The sequence below is a fragment of the Carcharodon carcharias genome, chromosome 2 (assembly GCF_017639515.1).
Source record: "Carcharodon carcharias isolate sCarCar2 chromosome 2, sCarCar2.pri, whole genome shotgun sequence".
In the NCBI taxonomy this organism is placed as follows: domain Eukaryota; kingdom Metazoa; phylum Chordata; class Chondrichthyes; order Lamniformes; family Lamnidae; genus Carcharodon; species Carcharodon carcharias.
In genome coordinates, this window is record NC_054468.1 from 27586567 (window position 1) to 27606066 (window position 19500).

The 19500-nt window shown below is 43.8% G+C and overlaps 1 protein-coding gene across 1 annotated transcript in view; it reads left to right on the forward strand.

Annotated features, from left to right (window-relative positions):
• Positions 1-4622: 4622 nt before the first annotated feature.
• Positions 4623-19500, forward strand: part of rasa2 (RAS p21 protein activator 2) — a 143958-nt gene continuing 129080 nt past the window's right edge. The window contains exon 1 of the mRNA XM_041173804.1: positions 4623-4747. Coding sequence (XP_041029738.1) covers positions 4693-4747 — 55 coding nt within the window. The 5' untranslated portion in view covers positions 4623-4692. The remainder of the gene's footprint in view (positions 4748-19500) is intronic.

Consider the following 19500-nt stretch of genomic DNA (forward strand, 5'->3'; position numbering starts at 1 on the left):
TGTGCAAATTTTACCCAAAAGATTATCTTGCCCGCATCTGCTGGCTACCACCATGGGACGAGTTCCTGAAATAATTAATGTTTGGCTTATCAAGGAGAGGTCATTTACAATTTGGCAGAACTGTATATTTTTTTTGTCTCGGCTGAGTGTAATGTATCCAGGTTTGCTGGCGATGCAAAGTGAGGTGGAAAGTAAGTGGTGAGTAAAATACACAGAAGTGGTAAGGGGATATAGACAGGTTTGGTGAGTGGGCAGGAACATGACAAATGGAATACAATGTGGCAAAGTGTGGAGTTATCTACTTTAGTAGGAATAATAAAAAAGCAGAATGTTTCTTGAATGTTGAGAGACTGGGAAATGTTTGTATTCAGAAGGATCGGATCATCCTCGCACATGAATTATAGAAAGTTAACATGAGGGGTACAGAAGGCAATTAGGAAGGCAAATAAATGGCATATTAGACACAAAAACAGAAAATGCTGGAAAAACTCAGCAGGTCTCTCAGGGGAAAACAGCACCAGCTAAATTTGTTGCACCATGGTTGGCACTGCTGCACAGTGGAGGAGTAAAAAGTGTGGGAATACAATATTTATAAGGGATTCAATTGTAAGGGGAATAGATAGGCATTTCTGTGGACGCAAACGAGACTCCAGGATGGAACGTTGCTTCCCTAGTGCTAGGGTCAAGGATGTCTCAGAGCAGCTACAGGACATTCTGAAGGGGGAGGGTGAACAGCCAGTTGTTGTAGTACACATTGGTACAAATGACATAAGTAAAAAAAGGGATGAGGTCCTAAAAGTAGAATATAGGGAGCTAGGAAGTAAGTTAAAAAGTAGGATCCCAAAGGTAGTGATCTCATGATTACTACCAGTGCCACGTGCTAGTCAGAGTAGAAATAGCAGGATATAGTGGATGAATACATGGCTGAAGAGATGGTGTGAGGGAGAGGGGTTCAGATTCCTGGGGCATTAGGACCGGTTCTGGGGGAGGTGGGACCAGTACAAACTGGACTAGTTACACCTGGGCAGGACCGGGACTGATGTCCTAGGGGGAACAGTTGCTAGGGTGGTTGGGGAGTGTTTAAACTAAATTGTCAAGGGGTTGGGAACCTACGCAAGGAGTCAGAGGAAGGGGAATCAAGGACAAGAACAAAAGACAGAAAGGGGAGTAAGAAAAGTGATAGGCAGAGAAATCAAGGGCAAGAATCAAACAGGGCCTCAGTGAAAAATAGTGGGAATGAGACAAGTAAAGTTAAAAAGACAAGCCTTAAGGCTTTGTGCTTTAACGTAAGGAGCATTCGCAATAAAGTAGATGAATTAACCGTGCAAATAGATGTAAACTGGTATGATATAGTCGGGATTACGGAGACATGGCTGCAGGGGGACCAGGGATGGGAACTGAACATCCAGGGGTATTCAGTATTTAGGAAGGACAGACAAAAAGGAAAAAGCGGTGGAGTTGCATTGCTGGTTAAAGAGGGAATTAATGCAATAATGAGGAACAATATTAGCTCTGATGATGTGGAATCTGTCTAGGTAGATCTGAGAAACACTAAGGGGCAAAAATCATTAGTGGAGGTTGTATATAGACCCCCAAACTGTAGTGGTGATGTTGGGAATGGCATTAAATAGGAAATTAGAGATACAATAAAGGAACATCTGTAATTATGGGTGACTTTAATATGCATATAGATTGGGCATGTCAAATTAGTAACAATACCTTAGAGGAGGAATTTCTGGAGTGTATACGGGATGTTTTTCTGGACCAATACATTGAGGAACCAACTAGAGATCAGGCCATCCTAGACTGAGTATTGTGTAATGAGAAAGGAATAATTGGCAGTCTAACTGTGTGAGGCCCCTTGGGGATGAGCGACCATAATATGATAGAATTCTTCATCAAGTGACGTAGTTGTTTCTGAGACTAGGGTCCTGAATCTTAATACAGGAAACTACGATGGTATAAGGTGCATGTGGCTATGATGGACTGGGAAACATTACTTAAAGGAGTGTTGGTGGATAGGCAATGGCAAACAAACAAAGAGTGCATGGGTGAACTGCAACAATTGTTTATTCCTGTCTGGCGCAAAAGTAAAACAGGAAAGGTGGCAAAACCATGGCTTACAGGGGAAATTAGAGATGGTATTAGATCCAAGGAAGAGGCATACAAATTGGCCAGAAAAAGCAATAGAGCTGAGGATTGGGAGCAGTTTAGAATTCAGCAAATTCAGAGGACCATGGGATTAATTAAGAAGGGGAAAATGGAGTACGAGAGTAAGCTTGCGGGGAACATAAAAACTGACTAAAAATTCCTATAGCTATGTGAAGAGAAAAAGACTGGTGAAGACAAATGTAGGTCCCTTACAGTCAGAAACAGGGAAATTTATAATGGGGAACAAAGAAATGGCTGACCAACTAAATACATACTTTGGTTCTGTCTTCACAAAGGAGGACACAAATAACATACCAGAAATGTTGGGGAACACAGGGTTCAGTGAAAGGGAAAAACTGAAAGAAATCAGTATTAGTAGGGAAATGGTGTTGGGGAAATTGATGGGATTGAAGGCCGATAAATCCCCAGGGCCCAATAATCTACATCCTAGAACACTTAAGGAAGTGGCCCTGGAAATAGTGGATGCATTGGTGGTCATCTTATGAGATTCTATAGTCTCTGGAACAGTTTCTACAGATTGGAGGGTAGCTAATGTAACCACACTATTTAAAAAGGGAGGTAGAGAGAAAACAGGGAATTATAGACCAGTCAACCTGACGTCAGTAGTGGGGAAAATTCTGGAGTCCATTATAAAAGATTTACTAGTTGAGCACTTGGAAAACAGTGGCAAAATCAGAGAGAGTCAGCATGGATTTACAAAGGGAAATCATGCTTGACAAATCTACTGGAACTTTTTGAGGATGTAACTAGTAGAGTTGATGAGGGGGAGCCAGTGGATGTGGTTTATTTGGACTTTCAGAAGGCTTTCGACAAAGTCCCACATAAGAGATTGGTGTGTAAAATTAAAGCGCATGGAATCGGGGGTAGTGTAGAAGACTGGTTGGCAGACAGGAAACAAAGAGTAGGAACAAACAGGTCTTTTTCCGAATGGGAGGCAGTGACTAGTGGGGTACCACAGGGGTCGGTGCTGGGACCTCAGTTATTCACAATATATATTAATGATTTAGATGGGGGAACTAAATATAATATATCCAAATTTGCAGATGACACAAAGCTGGGTGGGAGGGTGAGCTGTGAGGAGGATGCAGAGATGCTTGTGTGATTTGGACAAGCTGAGTGAGTGGGCAAATACGTGGCAGATGCAGTATAATGTGGATAAATGTGCAGTTATCCACTTTGGTAGCAAAAACAGGAAGGCAGATGATTATCTGAATGGCTATAAATTGAGAGGGGGGAAAGTGCAGCGAGACTTGGGTGTCCTTGCACACCAGTCGCTGAAGGTAAGCATGTAGGTGCAGCAAGCAGTAAAGATGGCAAATGGTATGTTGGCCTTCATAGCATGAGGATTCAAGTACAGGAGCAGGGATGTCCTGCTGCAATTGTACAGGGCTTTGGTGAGACCACACCTGGATTATTGTGAGCAATTTTAGTTTCCTTATCTGAGGAAGGATGTACTTGCTATAGATTATAGGTTTACCTGACTGATTCCTGGGATGGGGGGACTGACAAATGAGGAGAGATTGAGTCAGTTAGGATTTTATCTGCTGGAGTTCAGAAGAATGAGGGGGGAATCTCATAGAAACCTATAATATTCTAACAGGACTGGACAGGGTGGATGCAGGAAGGATGTTCCCGATGGTGGGGGGAGTCCAGAACCAGGGGTCACAGACTGAGGATACGGGGTAGACCATTTAGGACTGAGATGAGGAGAAATTTCTTCACCCAGAGAGTGGTGAGCCTGTGGAATTCGTTACCACAGAAAGTAGTTGATGCCAAAACATTGTATGTTTTCAAGAAGGAGTTAGATATAGCTCTTGGGGTGAAAGGGATCAAAGGATATGGGGAGAAAGTGGGAGCAGGCTATTGAGTTGGATAATCAGCCATGATCATATTGAATGGCACTGCAGGTTCGAAGGGCCGAATGGCCTACACCTGCTCCTAGTTTCTATGTCAAACAGCATCTGTGGAGAAAAAGACAGATTTGACATTTTGAGTCCGTATGACTCTTCTTCTGAGCTCTGCGGCCTTGAAACGTTAACTCTGTCTTTCCCTCCACAGATGCTGCCAGGCCTACTGAGTTTTTCCAGCATTTTCTGCTTTTGTTTCGGATTTCCAGCATCCGCAGTATTTTGCTCTTAGATAGGTGGTATGTTAGTTTTTGTTACACAGAGATTGGAGCAGGAAAAGACAATTGCTCAGAGCATCGATCAGGTTAAACTTGGAGTAGTGGATACAGTTTTGCTCTTGTTATGAGTGGGTGGTTTGTGAACTGAACCTCCTCCCACGCACCCCAAGCTGATAGGGTTGACGTGCGCATGCGCGCCTCGCCCCGCCACGCCCCGCCCGCCCCGATGCGTGATCGCGCGCCGGGGCCCCGCCTCCTCCCCACTGCCCCAACCTCCCCCCCCACCCACCCCCTGTTGCGCGTGCGCGCGCCGGGGCCCCGCCCCTCCCACTGAGTTCTCGTCGACGGATGTGAGGGATGCAAGATGTACAGTAGGCGAAGGCTGGCGGCGAGTCATGGCGGAAGAAGATAAAGCGGTTCGCATCTTACAGAGCCTGAGGGGCAAAATCTGTGAGTCCTCTATCATTTCTCCTTCCTCTCTCCCTTTGCCTCTACTCCCCACCCCCCCCACCACCCAGGGCTCGGCTCTGCCCACGCCTGCGGGGATTGAGGCCAGCGGGTCGGGATCTGGAGGTGAGGCAGCGCGCGGGGGGGGGCAAGGTGTGGGACAGAGTAGCTCGGGAGGCTCCGCTCGGGGACCGTCCTTCACCCCACCCCCCCCCGGGTCGCCCAACAACACTGTTCCCCGTCCCCCAGCGGTTCCCCCTCTCAACCTCCCCCCCGGGGTTCTCCCTCTCACCCCCACCCCCCCCGATTCTCTATTTCTCCTCTCCACCCGTCCCCCCCGTGTGTGTTCTCTCTCCCACTGCTCCCCACATCTCCCTCTCCCAACTCACCCTCATTTCCCTCTCTCCCGCCCTGCCAGGTTCCCCAACTGCCCCCCCCTCCCCCCAAAGCCAGGTTGCCCTTGTGTCCACCCCCCCCATCCACAAGCCCAGGTTCCCCTCGTGTCCACCCCCCCCCTCCACAAGCCCAGGTTCCCCTCGTGTCCACCCCCACCCTCCACAAGCCCAGGTTCCCCTCGTGTCCACCGCCCCCCTCCACAAGCCCAGGTTCCCCTCGTGTCCACCCCCCCCCCCCCCCCCCAACAAGCCCAGGTCCCCCTTGTGTCCACCCCCCTCCACAACCCCAGGTTCTCTTCCCCCACCCCACACACACACAATCCCAGGTTCCCCCTCGTGTCCACCCCCCCCGCCACAACCCCAGGTTCCCCCTCGCGTCCTCCACCCCCCCCTTTCCACAACCCCAGATTCCCGCTTGCGTCCACCCCCATCTCCTTAAGCCCAGGTTACCCCTCACGTCCACCGCCCCCCTCCGCAACTCGACGTTTCCCCCCCTCCGCAACTCGACGTTCCCCCCCCTGCAACTCGACGTTTCCCCCCTCCGCAGCTCGACGTTTCCCCCCTCCGCAGCTCGACGTTTCCCCCCTCCGCAACTCGACGTTTCCCCCCTCCGCAACTCGACGTTTCCCCCCTCCGCAACTCGACGTTTCCCCCCTCCGCAACTCGACGTTTCCCCCCTCCGCAACTCGACGTTTCCCCCCTCCGCAACTCGACGTTTCCCCCCTCCGCAACTCGACGTTTCCCCCCTCCGCAACTCGACGTTTCCCCCCTCCGCAACTCGACGTTTCCCCCCTCCGCAACTCGACGTTTCCCCCCTCCGCAACTCGACGTTTCCCCCCTCCGCAACTCGACGTTTCCCCCCTCCGCAACTCGACGTTTCCCCCCTCCGCAACCCCAGCTTCCCCTTGCCCTCCCCTGCCGACCCTGCTGCAACTTTGAACTTTTTCCCTAGTTCCCCTCCTAGCTTCCTTTGTGCCCCCTCTGCGCTCATCTTGTCCGGGAAATCCACCAAACTGTTGTCCGCCCAACTTTACTTCCATGTCTGCCATGCACCCTTCAAATCTTCCGTTATCACCTCATTTCTGGGGGGAAAAAAAAACCCTTGACCACTCTCTTCTGGCAAGCTACCACCCCATCTCCCTTTCCCTTCCAAGTCCTTGAACATGTTGTTGCCTCCCTAATCTGTTTCAACTTTCATGGAATTCCACATTTAAATCCCTGCAATCAGGTTTCAGCCTTGTCATGGTCCTGTAATGGTCCTCACCTAAGTCATGAATTTCATCCTATGACTCTGGTAAATTGTCCTCCTTCATCCCTTTCAAACTGCCTGCAGCCTATGATGTGGCTGATCTCTCAGTCCCCTTCAATATTTCTCCTCCTCAATCCAGCTGCATGAGGCTGCCCTTGCCTCGTTCAGTTGTGGCCAGTAAATCCTCTGCAAGGGCCTCTCTCCCCACTCTACACCATTACCTCTGAAAGGATTGATCCTTGTTCCCTCTCATATTTCTTAGCTACATGCTGCCTGCCCTTCAGTGATATACTCTGAAAACACTTCAGGTTCCATGTATATTTGGATGACACCTCACCATCACCTCGCGCCCACTCAACTAACTTAGATTGGTCCCAGTGCTTGTATCGCATCCAAAAATTGAAGGACAGAAATCTCCTGCAACCATATATTTGGAAGACCAAAGCTATTGCTTTTGGTCTCCACCACATGTTCCATCCCTCTCCCTGGCAGCCACCACCTGAGATTGAACCAGACCGTTCATAACCTTGATGTTGTTTGAACACAGAGTTTCTGACCACACACCTGTTCCATCACCAAGACTGTCCATTTCCACCGACATCTGACGACTCCATCCTCAGGTGATCTGCTTCTGAAATCCTCATTAAAGGCCCTTGTCACTCCTAAACTTGTTGGCCTGTCATCTTCCGTGAACTTGAGCTCATCTAAAACCCTGCCCCCCAAACATACATACACACCCTCCTAGAACCCGAGGTTCCCCTGCCTGCACCAAGCCCAGTTCACCAGTCACCCCTGTGCTCTCTGGCCTATATTAGCCACTGGTAAGGCAACATTTCCATTTGAAAATTCTCACCCCTGTTTTCAAATCTCTCCGTGGCCCCTCCCCACCTTTTCTCTAGCCCTCTGCGTGTGTCAGCCGCAGCTCAGTTGATAGCACTCTCGTCTCTGAGGCAGAAGATTGAGTGTTTAAGTCCCGCTTCAGGTCTTGAGCATAAAAATGAAGGCTGATCCTCTAGTGCAGTATTGAGGGAGTGCTGCACTATCGAAAATGCTGTTTTTCGGATGAGATTTTAAACCGAGGCCCCATTTGTCTCATCATGTGGATGTAAAAAATCCCATGGAATTATTTGAAGAATAGCAGGGGGCTTATCTTGGTATCCTGGCCAATATTTACCTCTCAATCAATATCACAAAAACAGACTATCTGGTTATTATCCATTGTTCTTTGTTGGAGTTTGCTGTGTGTAAATTGGCAACCATGTTTCTTATATTGCAACATTGACTACACTTCAAAAGTACTTCATTGGCTGTAAAGTGCTTCAGGATGCCTGGTGGTTGTGAAAGGCATTATATAAATGCAAGTGTTTTTCACATTTTTGCAGAACTCTCTGGGCTCTTGTGCATCCTTTGTTAAAATCACTCCACCATTGCACAGCTGCCTAGGCACTAAATTCTGGAATTCTCTCCCTAACTGCTTCCATAGCTCTCATTTTAAGATGCTCCTTAAAATCTACCTCTTTGACCAAGCTTTTGGCCATCTGTCCTCATATTTTCTTATGTCTCGGTATCAAATTTTGTTGCTTGGTCCTCCTGTGAAGCACTTGAGACATTATACTGCATTAAAGGTACCATATAATTCCAAGTTGTATATCTATGTCATGGTACTGCATTTTAGCCTACCACTGATACACAGCTTTTCAAGCAAAAGAATAGTTTGCCAAATACTTTTTGATGAGGATAGTGCCCCTTCAAGGCTGCAACTGCAAAATACCAAAACTTATTTTTCAACTGTGAGTTGCGGGGCAAGTCTTGCAAGAGATGACTACGTTTCTCAATTTTACTAATACCATGGACACAGTCTGGATTTAAGGCTGTTTTGCTTTAGTGGTTCAGATATGAAGAAAACTGTGATAACAAGAAAATGGTTTGGCCAGAAGATAAGAGAGCTGAGGTCTATATGGAGATTGATGTAGACCAGCTTCAACAGAGATGAGAATAGATGAAGGGAGGCACAATATCTGAAAGCTATAGATGGCACAGAAGTTTGTGTGCTCGTTGGCCAAGATGGCAACAATAGCAGAGGAGGTAAGGAAACAACAGCGGATATTAGGATTGCAAACTGAACAGAGAGGGATGATGTCTCTGAAAATGTCTTGTTTCTTCCAATCGAGGCTGGCAGCAGGGACAACCCACTGTGGAGGATTTAGGTAGCAGTCTTAAAATGAGATCTGCAGCCCTTGAACCAGTTGGTCCAGGGGAGTGTGGGCTTGATTCTCTCTGCTCCTTAGTGGTAAGGTTGCTAGCTCTTGCAAGCTTCAGTGTTGGTACCATCAGCTGCCTCTTTTCATCTGATTCCTCAGGCGTTGAAGTGCAAAGGAATCCCTTTGCAGGGCAGCAGGTTCTGTTTGAGTTCAGAGTGCCATTGAAGGTCAACTCACTCCAGTACTATTTCAAAGCTGTTTCTGAGTGTCAATCCTGCTCATTGGTTTGAGCTGAAGTCCAAGTGCTGTTTGCTTATTTTTCTCATTCCTTCTGTTTTCACTTTGCCTGTGAAATGCCTCCACTATCAGTCATTGTCTATCTTCAGTTCAGCTACTTTTCATGAGTAGCATCTCTGCGGGATAAAGTGAAATGGCCGTATTGTAAAGTACTGTGCGAGTTCTTAACCATATTATTGTGATGTGTTGAATTATGCTGATATCATGGAAACAATTGTATTTTAATACCTTTGCTTTCCCTGTACTTTGCATACTGTCAGGCATGTAAAGTATTTCTTGAGTTTTAAATGTAGTGTAGGCCTTCAGTTTCTGTTTTTGGAATGGTTGGAGAACATGTTTCGCTGCCATTCTCCTTTTTACACCCATTGTTTTCTCAACCCCTCCCTTCCATGAACACATTGTGCTTTGCCCTGATGTACTATAGGCACAAATGGGTAAAATGTGCTTTTGGAACCTTGACCATGTACTGTACTGAGAACAAGACCAAGTTTGGACTTTGAGATATTTCACTCTGTGAAAGCTACTAGATAATTGCATGTTTTTTGTTTTGGAAGTGGTTCTTGACATAAGTAATTCAGATTTTATAGAAGGAATTTTGGCTTGAGTTTACTTGATTTATACCCCTTAACCCTTCCCTGATCCTCAGCAGTAACTATCTTGAAGAGAAAGAGATGTTCCAAGCTTGTTTTTGTTTCTTAAAATTCCTCTGTTATGAGACCAATGGGGTAATTGAAAGATTTTGACAGTGTGTTATGCAGTCTTGTCAAGCCTTAATGAAGTTGAATTTAATAGGCCTAATGGGTAAATGTACAATGTGATATTGAGTCATAGAGTAGAAAAATTCCCTAGGCCTATGTTTAATTAACTGGGTGCACTACAGTGGCCTCAATGTACTGTACCAGGTCTAAATAAGTTGAGGAGAAAGAGAGAAAATCAGCCAGGATCCTTGGTTCTTAAAGCTCCCAATTGAACTACAATTAACTATGGATGTTGAGTGAGTTTTGACTAGTTCTTTCTGCTCTTCCTCCACTTGATGTTTAGGCTGACATAAATAATGATCACATGAGCTACGTGCAGATGATTGCTAGCAAAAAAGGATTGCAGGAGAAATGGAGAGACATTTTTGAAGGGAGGATCAATCCTTGCTAAATTATCTAATCCACTTTGCCACGACTAGGCTTCTGATGATTTAAAGTTTTTTATTCATTTACGTCATGTAGGCATTGCTGGCTAGGCCAGCATTTATTACCCATCCCTGTGTATGCCTACAGTGATGTTAGGGAGGGAGTTCCAGGATTTTGACCCAGCGACAGTAAAGGAACGGGAGAGTAGTGTACAATCTAGCAGCAATTACTAATGTTGTGAAACCTTGAGTCTCATACAGTCAAAGCCAAATATTTGATTTCCTGTCTTGCAACTTTTATGTCCTTATTGTGTATGGGGATATAAGGTTTTCAAAAAAGAGGCAACTCAAGTGTACAGTGGTGGACGACATTGGAAGTGAGAATCATAAATTGTTTCTGTTGATATTGGAGTATGCCATTTGCAAGATACTTTTTTTTTTGGACAATACAGGGAATAAAAAGCATCTTAAATTGTTTGAAATCAAAGTTTGAAATTCTCAACTTGATCAAGCTTCTGACTATTGATTTGAAAAAGCCTTAAACTGTCTAACTTCCTTTTTCAGCTAATGTATGTAAGGGCCAATGCTGAATGTTAATAGGTGGCTTGCAAATAAAACTAAATCTTTATGTAAAATCACTGAGGCACAGAATCAGAATCATAGACTTACAGTAATGTGGAAGGTCGTTTAGCCCATGATGCCTGTACAGGCTCTCTGAAAGGACTATCCAATTAGACCCATTTCCCTGCCCTTTCCTCATACCGTTTACATTTTTAATTTTACAATATTCATCTTTTCAAAGTTGCTACAATTTCTGCTTCCGCCAATGTTTCTGGTAGAGCGGTGTGTAGCCTAAAAATCTCCTAACCTCTGTGCCTTACCATCTAGCTGTTGACTTATTGACCAGTGGAAATACTTTTATCTAATTAAAAGACCTTGTAATCTTAAACACTTATCAGATCTTATCTTAATATTCTGATGGAAAAGAGTTTTGTTTCCCTCGATGTTGTTTGCAACTAAAACCTCTCATTCCTGGTATTTTAGAGAATCTCATCTACACTTTCTGTATGGCCTTGACTTTCTCCCTAAAGTAGGGCATCCAAAACTGGACACTGGCAATGGCAACATCATCAACTTCATCAGGAAAACACCCTAAGGCACTTCCTGAAGATATAATAGGTGAAATATTGAATCAAGACAGGAAAGGATTGGTCAAGGGGGTGAGTTATAAGGAGGCTATTTTACAGGAGCGGAAGGTAGAGGGATATCAGGAGATATTTCAGAATCCAGGGCCCAGTTGGCGGAAGACTTGGCTGCCAAAGGTTGCTGGAAGGAAGGGGATGCTATCCCCAAGATGCCAGTGGGAGGAATAAAGAATTTGGAATATTCCATCTATGATCTAACTAACTGATTTGTATAGGTTTAGCATTTTGCCTTTATTTTTGCATTCTATATTGCTGTTTTTGAAACCTAGGATCTTACCTATTCCTTTCAAATTTAAAGGTTTGTTCTGAACCCCGAAGCCTCTGCTTAATTTCAATGTCCTCTTTAATCTTGTTCACAGTATTCTTTACAGTTCATCTGTTATTTACCTACCATCTCCTAATCTTTGTCCCCTTTGTGTGAGAACACTTAAATGCTCTACTTGTTCTTCAGAAGTATTATATCTTGTGTAGGTGGTTAATATCTTTATAACTGCAGCAGGAATGATGTATTAAAATAACCAAGGCTGTTTTGGCTTCAAACTTTGTGGTTATATGGTTGAATCCTGGAAGCAGTGTGCATTTGGAATTTTGGAAGAGAAAAGAAATAAAATTTGTTATTGGGTGCAATTTGTCAAGAAATATCACTCTTGTGCTCAATTTTGTGGACCAGGCCTTGTGTGATGCTTCAGCACTTGAAGTGTACCAAATTTATAACAGCCTTTACAGGAAGTTAATCCAATTGTAATCTTGCCACACAGTACGATGAGCTTCCTACCACACCGCATGTGATAGCATCAGTTTATCTTGTTAATTTGAGCTGAACCTCTCCCTGCAAAATTTACTGGTATATCATGACCATTAATTTCACCTGGAGGCATGCAAAACACGTAACTGCGCCCATTATACATATGTTGCTTATGACAGGCTAATTTTTGACTTTCAGTACCAGAACAACAACGTGCATTTCTACGGTTCCTTTAACATCATTAAGCTTCCAGAGTGCTTCACAGGAGTGTTATCAAAAAATCCCACTTTAATTTGTTCTTGCAAAATTAACGTGCCACTGTCATAACAATTGTAGCTACCCTTTGAAAGTAATTTATTGGGATGTATGCAGAGATGCAATATAATGCAATTTCTTTTGTTAAGGCTTTTTTTTCAAATATAAATTTAGTTTGATTGGGAGAAGGAGCACTTCACACATTAATTGCATTTTAGGTATTTTACTGAAAATATTACTGTGATTGGCACCCTCAGCAGATACAAAATGTACTTGATGCACAATATAGGAGATGTTGAATCACTTATGTGGTGGTGTAGTGATATAGTATCTTGGTGTGCTTCAGACCAGTGACTTTTCGTATGCAGTGAGCTAACTATCATGTGCAGATAACTTGGGGGAATCACCTAGGTGTTTTGGGATAAATGTCAAATGGAGGCCAGACTCTGTCCTGACAAGGGAGGGAGAAGCCACATGTGTTGCTCACAGATTGGTTTCTACATGCCTGAAGACATTAAGGTGACAAGAAAATATAGAGCATCAAAATGCATGCATTTGGTACATACTTATATTTTGTGCATTTATGTTAAATACCAGGAAATGTAGTGTGGTGCGCATGGTGGACTGAATGCAGAAACTGTTTTGCACAGGTACATTTTACTGTTCTCCTGTCTAAGTCTCAGGAAGCAAGAATTCGTATGTTTGTACATGCTTCAAATAGTTACATGAGATAATAACGGTCATTCAGTAATTTTGGTCACTTGGAGCAAGTTTTATCTTTTTACCAAATCTAAATGTGCTTCTTCTGTTAGCTTTAACTTTTAGCAAATACTTTGCAGGCACAATTAATGGCTCTTTACTTAAATGCACATAGTATTTGGAACAAAATAAATGAATTAATGGCACAAATAGAGATTAATGGTTATGATCTTATTGCCATTACGGAGATTTGGTTACAAGGAAATCAAAGCTGGGAACTAAATATTCAGGGGTATGTGATTTTTCAAAAGGACAGGTAGGAAGGAAAGGGTGATGGGGTAGCTTTGTTAGTATGGGATAAAATAAGTACGAGAGCAAGAAATGGTCTTGGATCAGAAGATGTGGAATCCGTTTGGGTTGAGGTAAGAAATAACAAGGGGAAGAAGACACTGGTGGGAGTAGTCTATAGGCCTCTGAACAGTAGCTATGCTGTCGGACAGAGAATAAATCGGGAAATAATGAGGACATGTAAAAAAGGTAGTACGTTAATCATGGGTGACTTTAATCTCCATGTAGATTGGGAAACTCAAATTGGCAGAGGTAGCCACGAGCAAGAATTCATAGTGTATTCGGGACATTTTCCTAGAACAATATGTTGTGGATCCAACTAGGTATCAGGCTATTTTGGATCTGGTAATGTGTAATGAGGCAGGTTTAATAAATGATCTCAGAGTAAAAGTTCCCCTAGGAAACAGTGACTTTAACGTAATGCAATTTAACATTCAGCTTGAGAGTGAGAAGCTTAGTTCGGAAACATCTGTGCTAAACTTAAATCAGGGTAATTACAAAGGAATGAGGGCAGAGTTAGCTGCAGTGGACAGGGAAAGGAGTTTAGGAGAAAAGATGGTTGACGACCAATAGCAGGCATTTAAGAAAATAGTTCATGACTCACAACAAAGATATATCCCAGTGAGGAAGAAGGATTGTAGGAAGGGGATAAACCAGCCATGGTTAACCAAGGAAGCTAAGGATTGTATCAAAGTGAAAGAAAAAGCATACAATGTGGAAAAGATTAGTGGTAAGCCAGAGGATTGGGAAAGTTTTAAAAACCAACAAAAGATGACCGAAAAATAATAGAGGGAGAAAATAAACTTTGAAGTTAAACTAGCAAGTAATATAAAAATGGACAGTAAGAGCTTAAAATATACAAAAGGAAGAGAGAAGCCAAAGTCAATATCAACCCATTAGTGAATGAGGCTGGGGAAATAATGGGAACCGGGAAATGGCAGAGGAGTTGAATAAATACTTTGCATCAATCTTCACAATAGAAGCCACTAATAGCATACCAAAAATACTAAATAATCATGGGGCAAAAGTGGGGAAGGAAATAAATACAGTAAATATCACTAAAGGAAAAAGTACTAGGGAAACTAATGGGGCTAAAGGCCGATAAGTCACCTGGACCTGATAGGTTGCATGCTAGAATATTAAAGGAAATAGCGCAGAGATGGTGGATGCACCGGTAGTAATCTTCCAAGAGTTCTTAGATTCTGGGAAATGTCCCAGAGGATTGGAAAACCGCCAATGTAACACCCTTATTCAAAAAGGGATGGAGACAAAAATCAGTTAACTTTCGGCCAGTTAGCTTAACATCTGTCATTGGGAAAATGTTGGAGTCTATTATAAAGGATGCAATAGCAGAGCATTTAGAATTGCATAATCTAATTAAGCAGAGTCAGCATGGCTTTATGAAAGGGGAACCATGCCTGACAAATTTATTAGAATTTTGTGAGGAGGTAACAAGCAAGATAGATAAAGGGGAACCAGTAAATGTAATATATTTGGATTTCCAAAAGGCATCCGATAAAGATACCTCAGATAAGGCTACTTAATAAGATAAGAGCCTGTGGTGTTGGGGGTAGTATATTAACTGCAACAATTGTTTATTCCCGTCTGATGCAAAAGTAAAACAGGAAAGGTGGCCAAACCATGGCTTACAAGGGAGATTAGAGATGGCATTAGATTCAAGGAAGAGGCATACAAATTGGCTAAAAAAAACGACAGACCTGAGGATTGGGAGCAGTTTAGAATTCGGCAAAGGAGAACCAAAGGATTGATTAAGAAGGGGAAAATAGAGTACGAGAGTAAGCTTGCGGGGAACAAGATTCTGTAGACTCTGGAAGAGTTCCGACAAATTGGAGGGTAGCTAATGTGACCACTATTTAAAAAGAGAGAAAATGGAATTATAGACCAGTCAGCCTGACGTCGGTAGTGGGCAAAATTCTAGTGTCCATTATAAAAGATTTAATAGCTGAGCACTTGGAAAACAGTGGCAGAATCGGACAGAGTCAGTATGGATTTATGAACGGGAAATCATGCTTGACAAAACTACTGGAATCTTTCAAGGATGTAGCTAGTAGAGTTGATGAGGAGGAGCCAGCAGATGTGGTTTATTTGGACTTTCAGAAGGCTTTCGACAAAGTCCCACACAAGAGATTAGCTTGTAAAATTAAAGCACATGGGATTGGGGGTAGTATATTGAGATGGAAAGAAAACTGGTTGGCAGACAGGAAACAGAGTAGGAATAAACGGGTCTTTTTCCAACGGGAGGCAGTGACTAGTGGGGTGCCGCAGGGATAGGTCCTGGGACCCCAGTTATTCATAATATATATTAATGATTTAGATGAGGGAACTAAATATAATATCTCCAGATTAGCAGATGACACAAAGCTGGGTGGGAGGGTGAGCTGTGAGGAGGATGCAGAGATGCTTCAATGTGATTTGGACAAGCTGAGTGAGTGGTCAAATGCATGGTGGATGCAGTATAATGTGGATAAATGTGAGGTTACGCACTTTGGTAGCAAAAACAGGAAGGCAGATTATTATCTGAATGGCTATAAATTGAGAGAGGGGAAAGTGCAACGAGACCTGGGTGTCCTTGCACACCAGTCGCTGAAGGTAAGCATGCAAGTGCAGGAGGCGGTAAAGAAGGTAAATGGTATTTACGGCGGTGAAGGCAGTAAATGGCCTTCATAGCCAGAGGATTCGAGTACAGGAACAGGGATGTCTTGCTGCAATTGTACAGAGCCTTGGTGAGATCACACCTGGAATTTTGTGTGCAGTTTTGGTCTCCTTATCTGAGGAAGGACGTACTTGGTACAGAGGGAGTGCAGCGAAGGTTTACCCGGCTGATTCCTGGGATGGCGGGACTGACGTGAGGAAAAATTGAGACGGTTAGGATTATATTTGCTGGAGTTCAGAAGAATGAGGGGGGATCTCATATAAACCTATAAAATTCTAACCGGACTAGACAGGGTAGATGCAGGAAAGATGTTCCCAATGATGGGTTAGTCCAGAACTAGGAGTCACAGCCTGATGATATGGGGTAGACCATTTAAGACTGAGATGAGGAGAAATTTCTTCATCCAGAGAGCGGTGACCCTGTGGAATTCACTACCACAAAGTAGTTGAGGCCAAAACATTGTATGTTTTCAAGAAGGAATTAGATATAGCTCTTGGCGTGAAAGGGATCAAAGGATATGGGGAGAAAGTGGGAACAGGCTATTGAGCTGGATGATCATTCATGATCATAATGAAAGGTGGAGCAGGTGCAAAGCGCCGAATGGCCTACTCCTATTTTCTGTTTCTATATTAGCATGGATAGAGGGCTGGCTAATTAATAGAAGACAGAGTTGGGATACGGGGGGTGTTTTCAGGATAGCAACCTCTAACCAGTGGAGTGCCACGGGGGTGAGTGCTGGGGCCACAATTATTTACAATATATATATTAATGACTTAGATGAGGGAAGTGAATGTTCCATTGCCATGTTTGTGGATGATGCAAAAATAGGTGGGAAGGCAAGTGGTGAGGATGACACAAGGAGTCTACAGAGGGATATAGACAAGGCTAAGTGAGTGGGCAAAAATGTAGCAGATGGAATATAATGTGGGAATATGTGAGGTTATGCAGTTTGGCAGGAAGAATAGAGGAGCTGAATATTATTTAAATGGAGAAAGACTGAAGAAAGCTGCAGCACAGAGGGATTTGGGGCTCTAGTGCATGAATCCCAAAAAGCTAGCATACAAGTTCAACAGGTAATAGGGAAGGCAAATGGAATGTTGGCCTTTATTTCAAAGGGAATGGAGTATAAAAATAGGTAAGTCTTGCTAAAACTATACAAGGCACTAGTTAGACCACACAAAGAATACTGTGAACAGTTTTGGTCCCCTTATTTAAGGAAAGATATACTGGCATTGGAAGCAGTCCAGAGAACGTTCACTAGGTTGATCCTGGGTATGGAGGTATTTTCTTATGAGGAGAGGTTGATTCGGTTGTACTCATTGGAGTATAGAAGAATGAAAGGCGGCCTTATTGAAACATATAAGATTCGTAGGGGGCTTGACAGGGTAGATGCTGAGAGGTTGTTTCCCCTTGTGTGTGTGTGTGTGTGTGGGGTGGGGGGGTCTAGGACCAGTCGGCATAATCTCAGAATAAGGGGGCGCCCACTTAAAACAGAGATGAGGAGAAATTTCTTCTCGCAGAGATTAGTGAATCTGGAATTCTTTACTACATAGGGTAATGTGGCAAACTGGATAAAAGGTTGGCTTTGTAACAGGAAACAAAGGGTAACGGCCAATGGATGCCCTTGCGAATGGAAAGTTGTCTCAAGTGGTGTTCCACAAGGCTTGGTGTTGGGACCCTTGCTGTTTGTGTTATATATTAACGATTTGGACGTGGGGGGCACGATTGGGAAATTTGCAGATGACACAAAGATTGGCCGGGGAGTGGATAGTGTAGAGGATAGCCATAATCTCCAAAATGATATAGATGGGTTGGTGGAGTGGGCGGTAAATTGGCAGATGGATTTTAACATAGAGAAGTGTGAGGTCATACATTTAGGGAGGTCAAACAGTTACAGGGATTACAAAATAAATGGGAATATACTAAGAGGGGTAGATGAAGTGAGAGATCTTGACGTCCAAGCACACAGGTCCATGAAGGCAGGAGTTCAAGTAGACAGTGTTGTAAAGAAGGCATATGGAATGCTCTCCTTCATTGGCAGACCCTTAGAATATAAAAATAAGGATATAATGTTGGAATTGTATAAAACACTGGTGAGGCCACAACTGGAGTATTGTGTGCAGTTCAGGTCACGACGTTACAGGAAGGACATAATAGCTCTGGAGAGAATGCAGAGGAGGTTACAAGAATGTTGCCAGGGTTAGAAAAGTGAGGTTATGAGGAGAGATTGGATAGGTTGGGGTTATTTTCCCTAGAACAGAGAAGGCTGAGAGGTGACTTGATTGAGGTGTACAAAATTATGAAGGGAATAGATAGAGTGGACAGGATAAAATTGTTTCCCTTGATGAAGAATTGTAGAACCATGGGACATAGATTCAGGTTAAGTGGCAGAAGGCGTAGGGGGGACGTGAGGAAGAACTTTTTTACGCAGAGGGTAGTGGGTGTCTGGAATTCATTGCCCAAGTTGGTGGCAGAGGCAGAAACTTTAAACTCTTTTAAAAAGTACCTGGATCTGCACTGAAAGTGCTGTAAGCTGCAGGGCAATGGTCCTGGCGCAGGAAGGTGGAATTAGAAAGGGCACCTGGGTGTCCTTGGGCTGGCATGGACAAGATAGGCTGAATGACCTCCTCCTCTGCTGTAACTTTTCTATGATTCTATGGCTGTAGAGGCTGGATCTTTAAGTATATTCAAAGCGGAGATAGACAAACTTTTAATCAGTAAGGGAATCGAGGATTATGGGGAAACGGCAGGATAGTGGAGTTGAGGATTGTTAGATCAGCCATGATCTCATTGAATGGTGGAGCCAAATGACCTACTTCTGCTCCTACGTCTTATGGCCTTCTCGTTTACAATATGCAAAGAGTGAGCATGTGGGTTGAATAGATTCAAATCTTTTTGAGCCAATACCACAAACTGCTGATGGTGGGGATGCTAAGGTCAGCTTTTTCAGTAGCTCTCTTGAACTTGTTGCATAATTGATTTAATTGCTACATGATTTATTGCTTATGTTCCAGTGGCACAAATTAGATTAACTGATTGGAAACATGTTGTAGGGTAAATTGCAAGGTGAATGTGTGTCCATGAAATCATCAGCGACCATTCCCAATCTGACCTTATGATGAAGGTAAGGTCATTGATGACGCAGTTGAAATTGGTTGGTCTGAGGACATTTCTTGGAGGAACTCCTGCAGCAATGCCTTGGGACTGAGATGATTGGCCTCCAAAAAACACAACCTTCTTCCTTTCTACTAGGTATCACTGCAACCAGTGGAGAGTTTTCACCCTGATTCCCATTGACTTCAATTTTGCGTGGGCTTCTTGATGCCATACTTGGTCAAATGCTGCCTTATGTCAAGAGTAGTCACTCTCACCTCACCTCTTGAATTCAGCTCTTTTGTCCATTTTTGGACCAAGGCTGTAATGAGGTCTGGAGCAGAGTGGCTCTATTGGAACCCAAACTGAGCACCAGAGAGCAGGTTATGGATGAATAGGTGCTGCTAGATCATACTGTCGAGGACACCTTCCATCAATTTGATGATTTGAGAGTGAACAGATGGAGCGTATT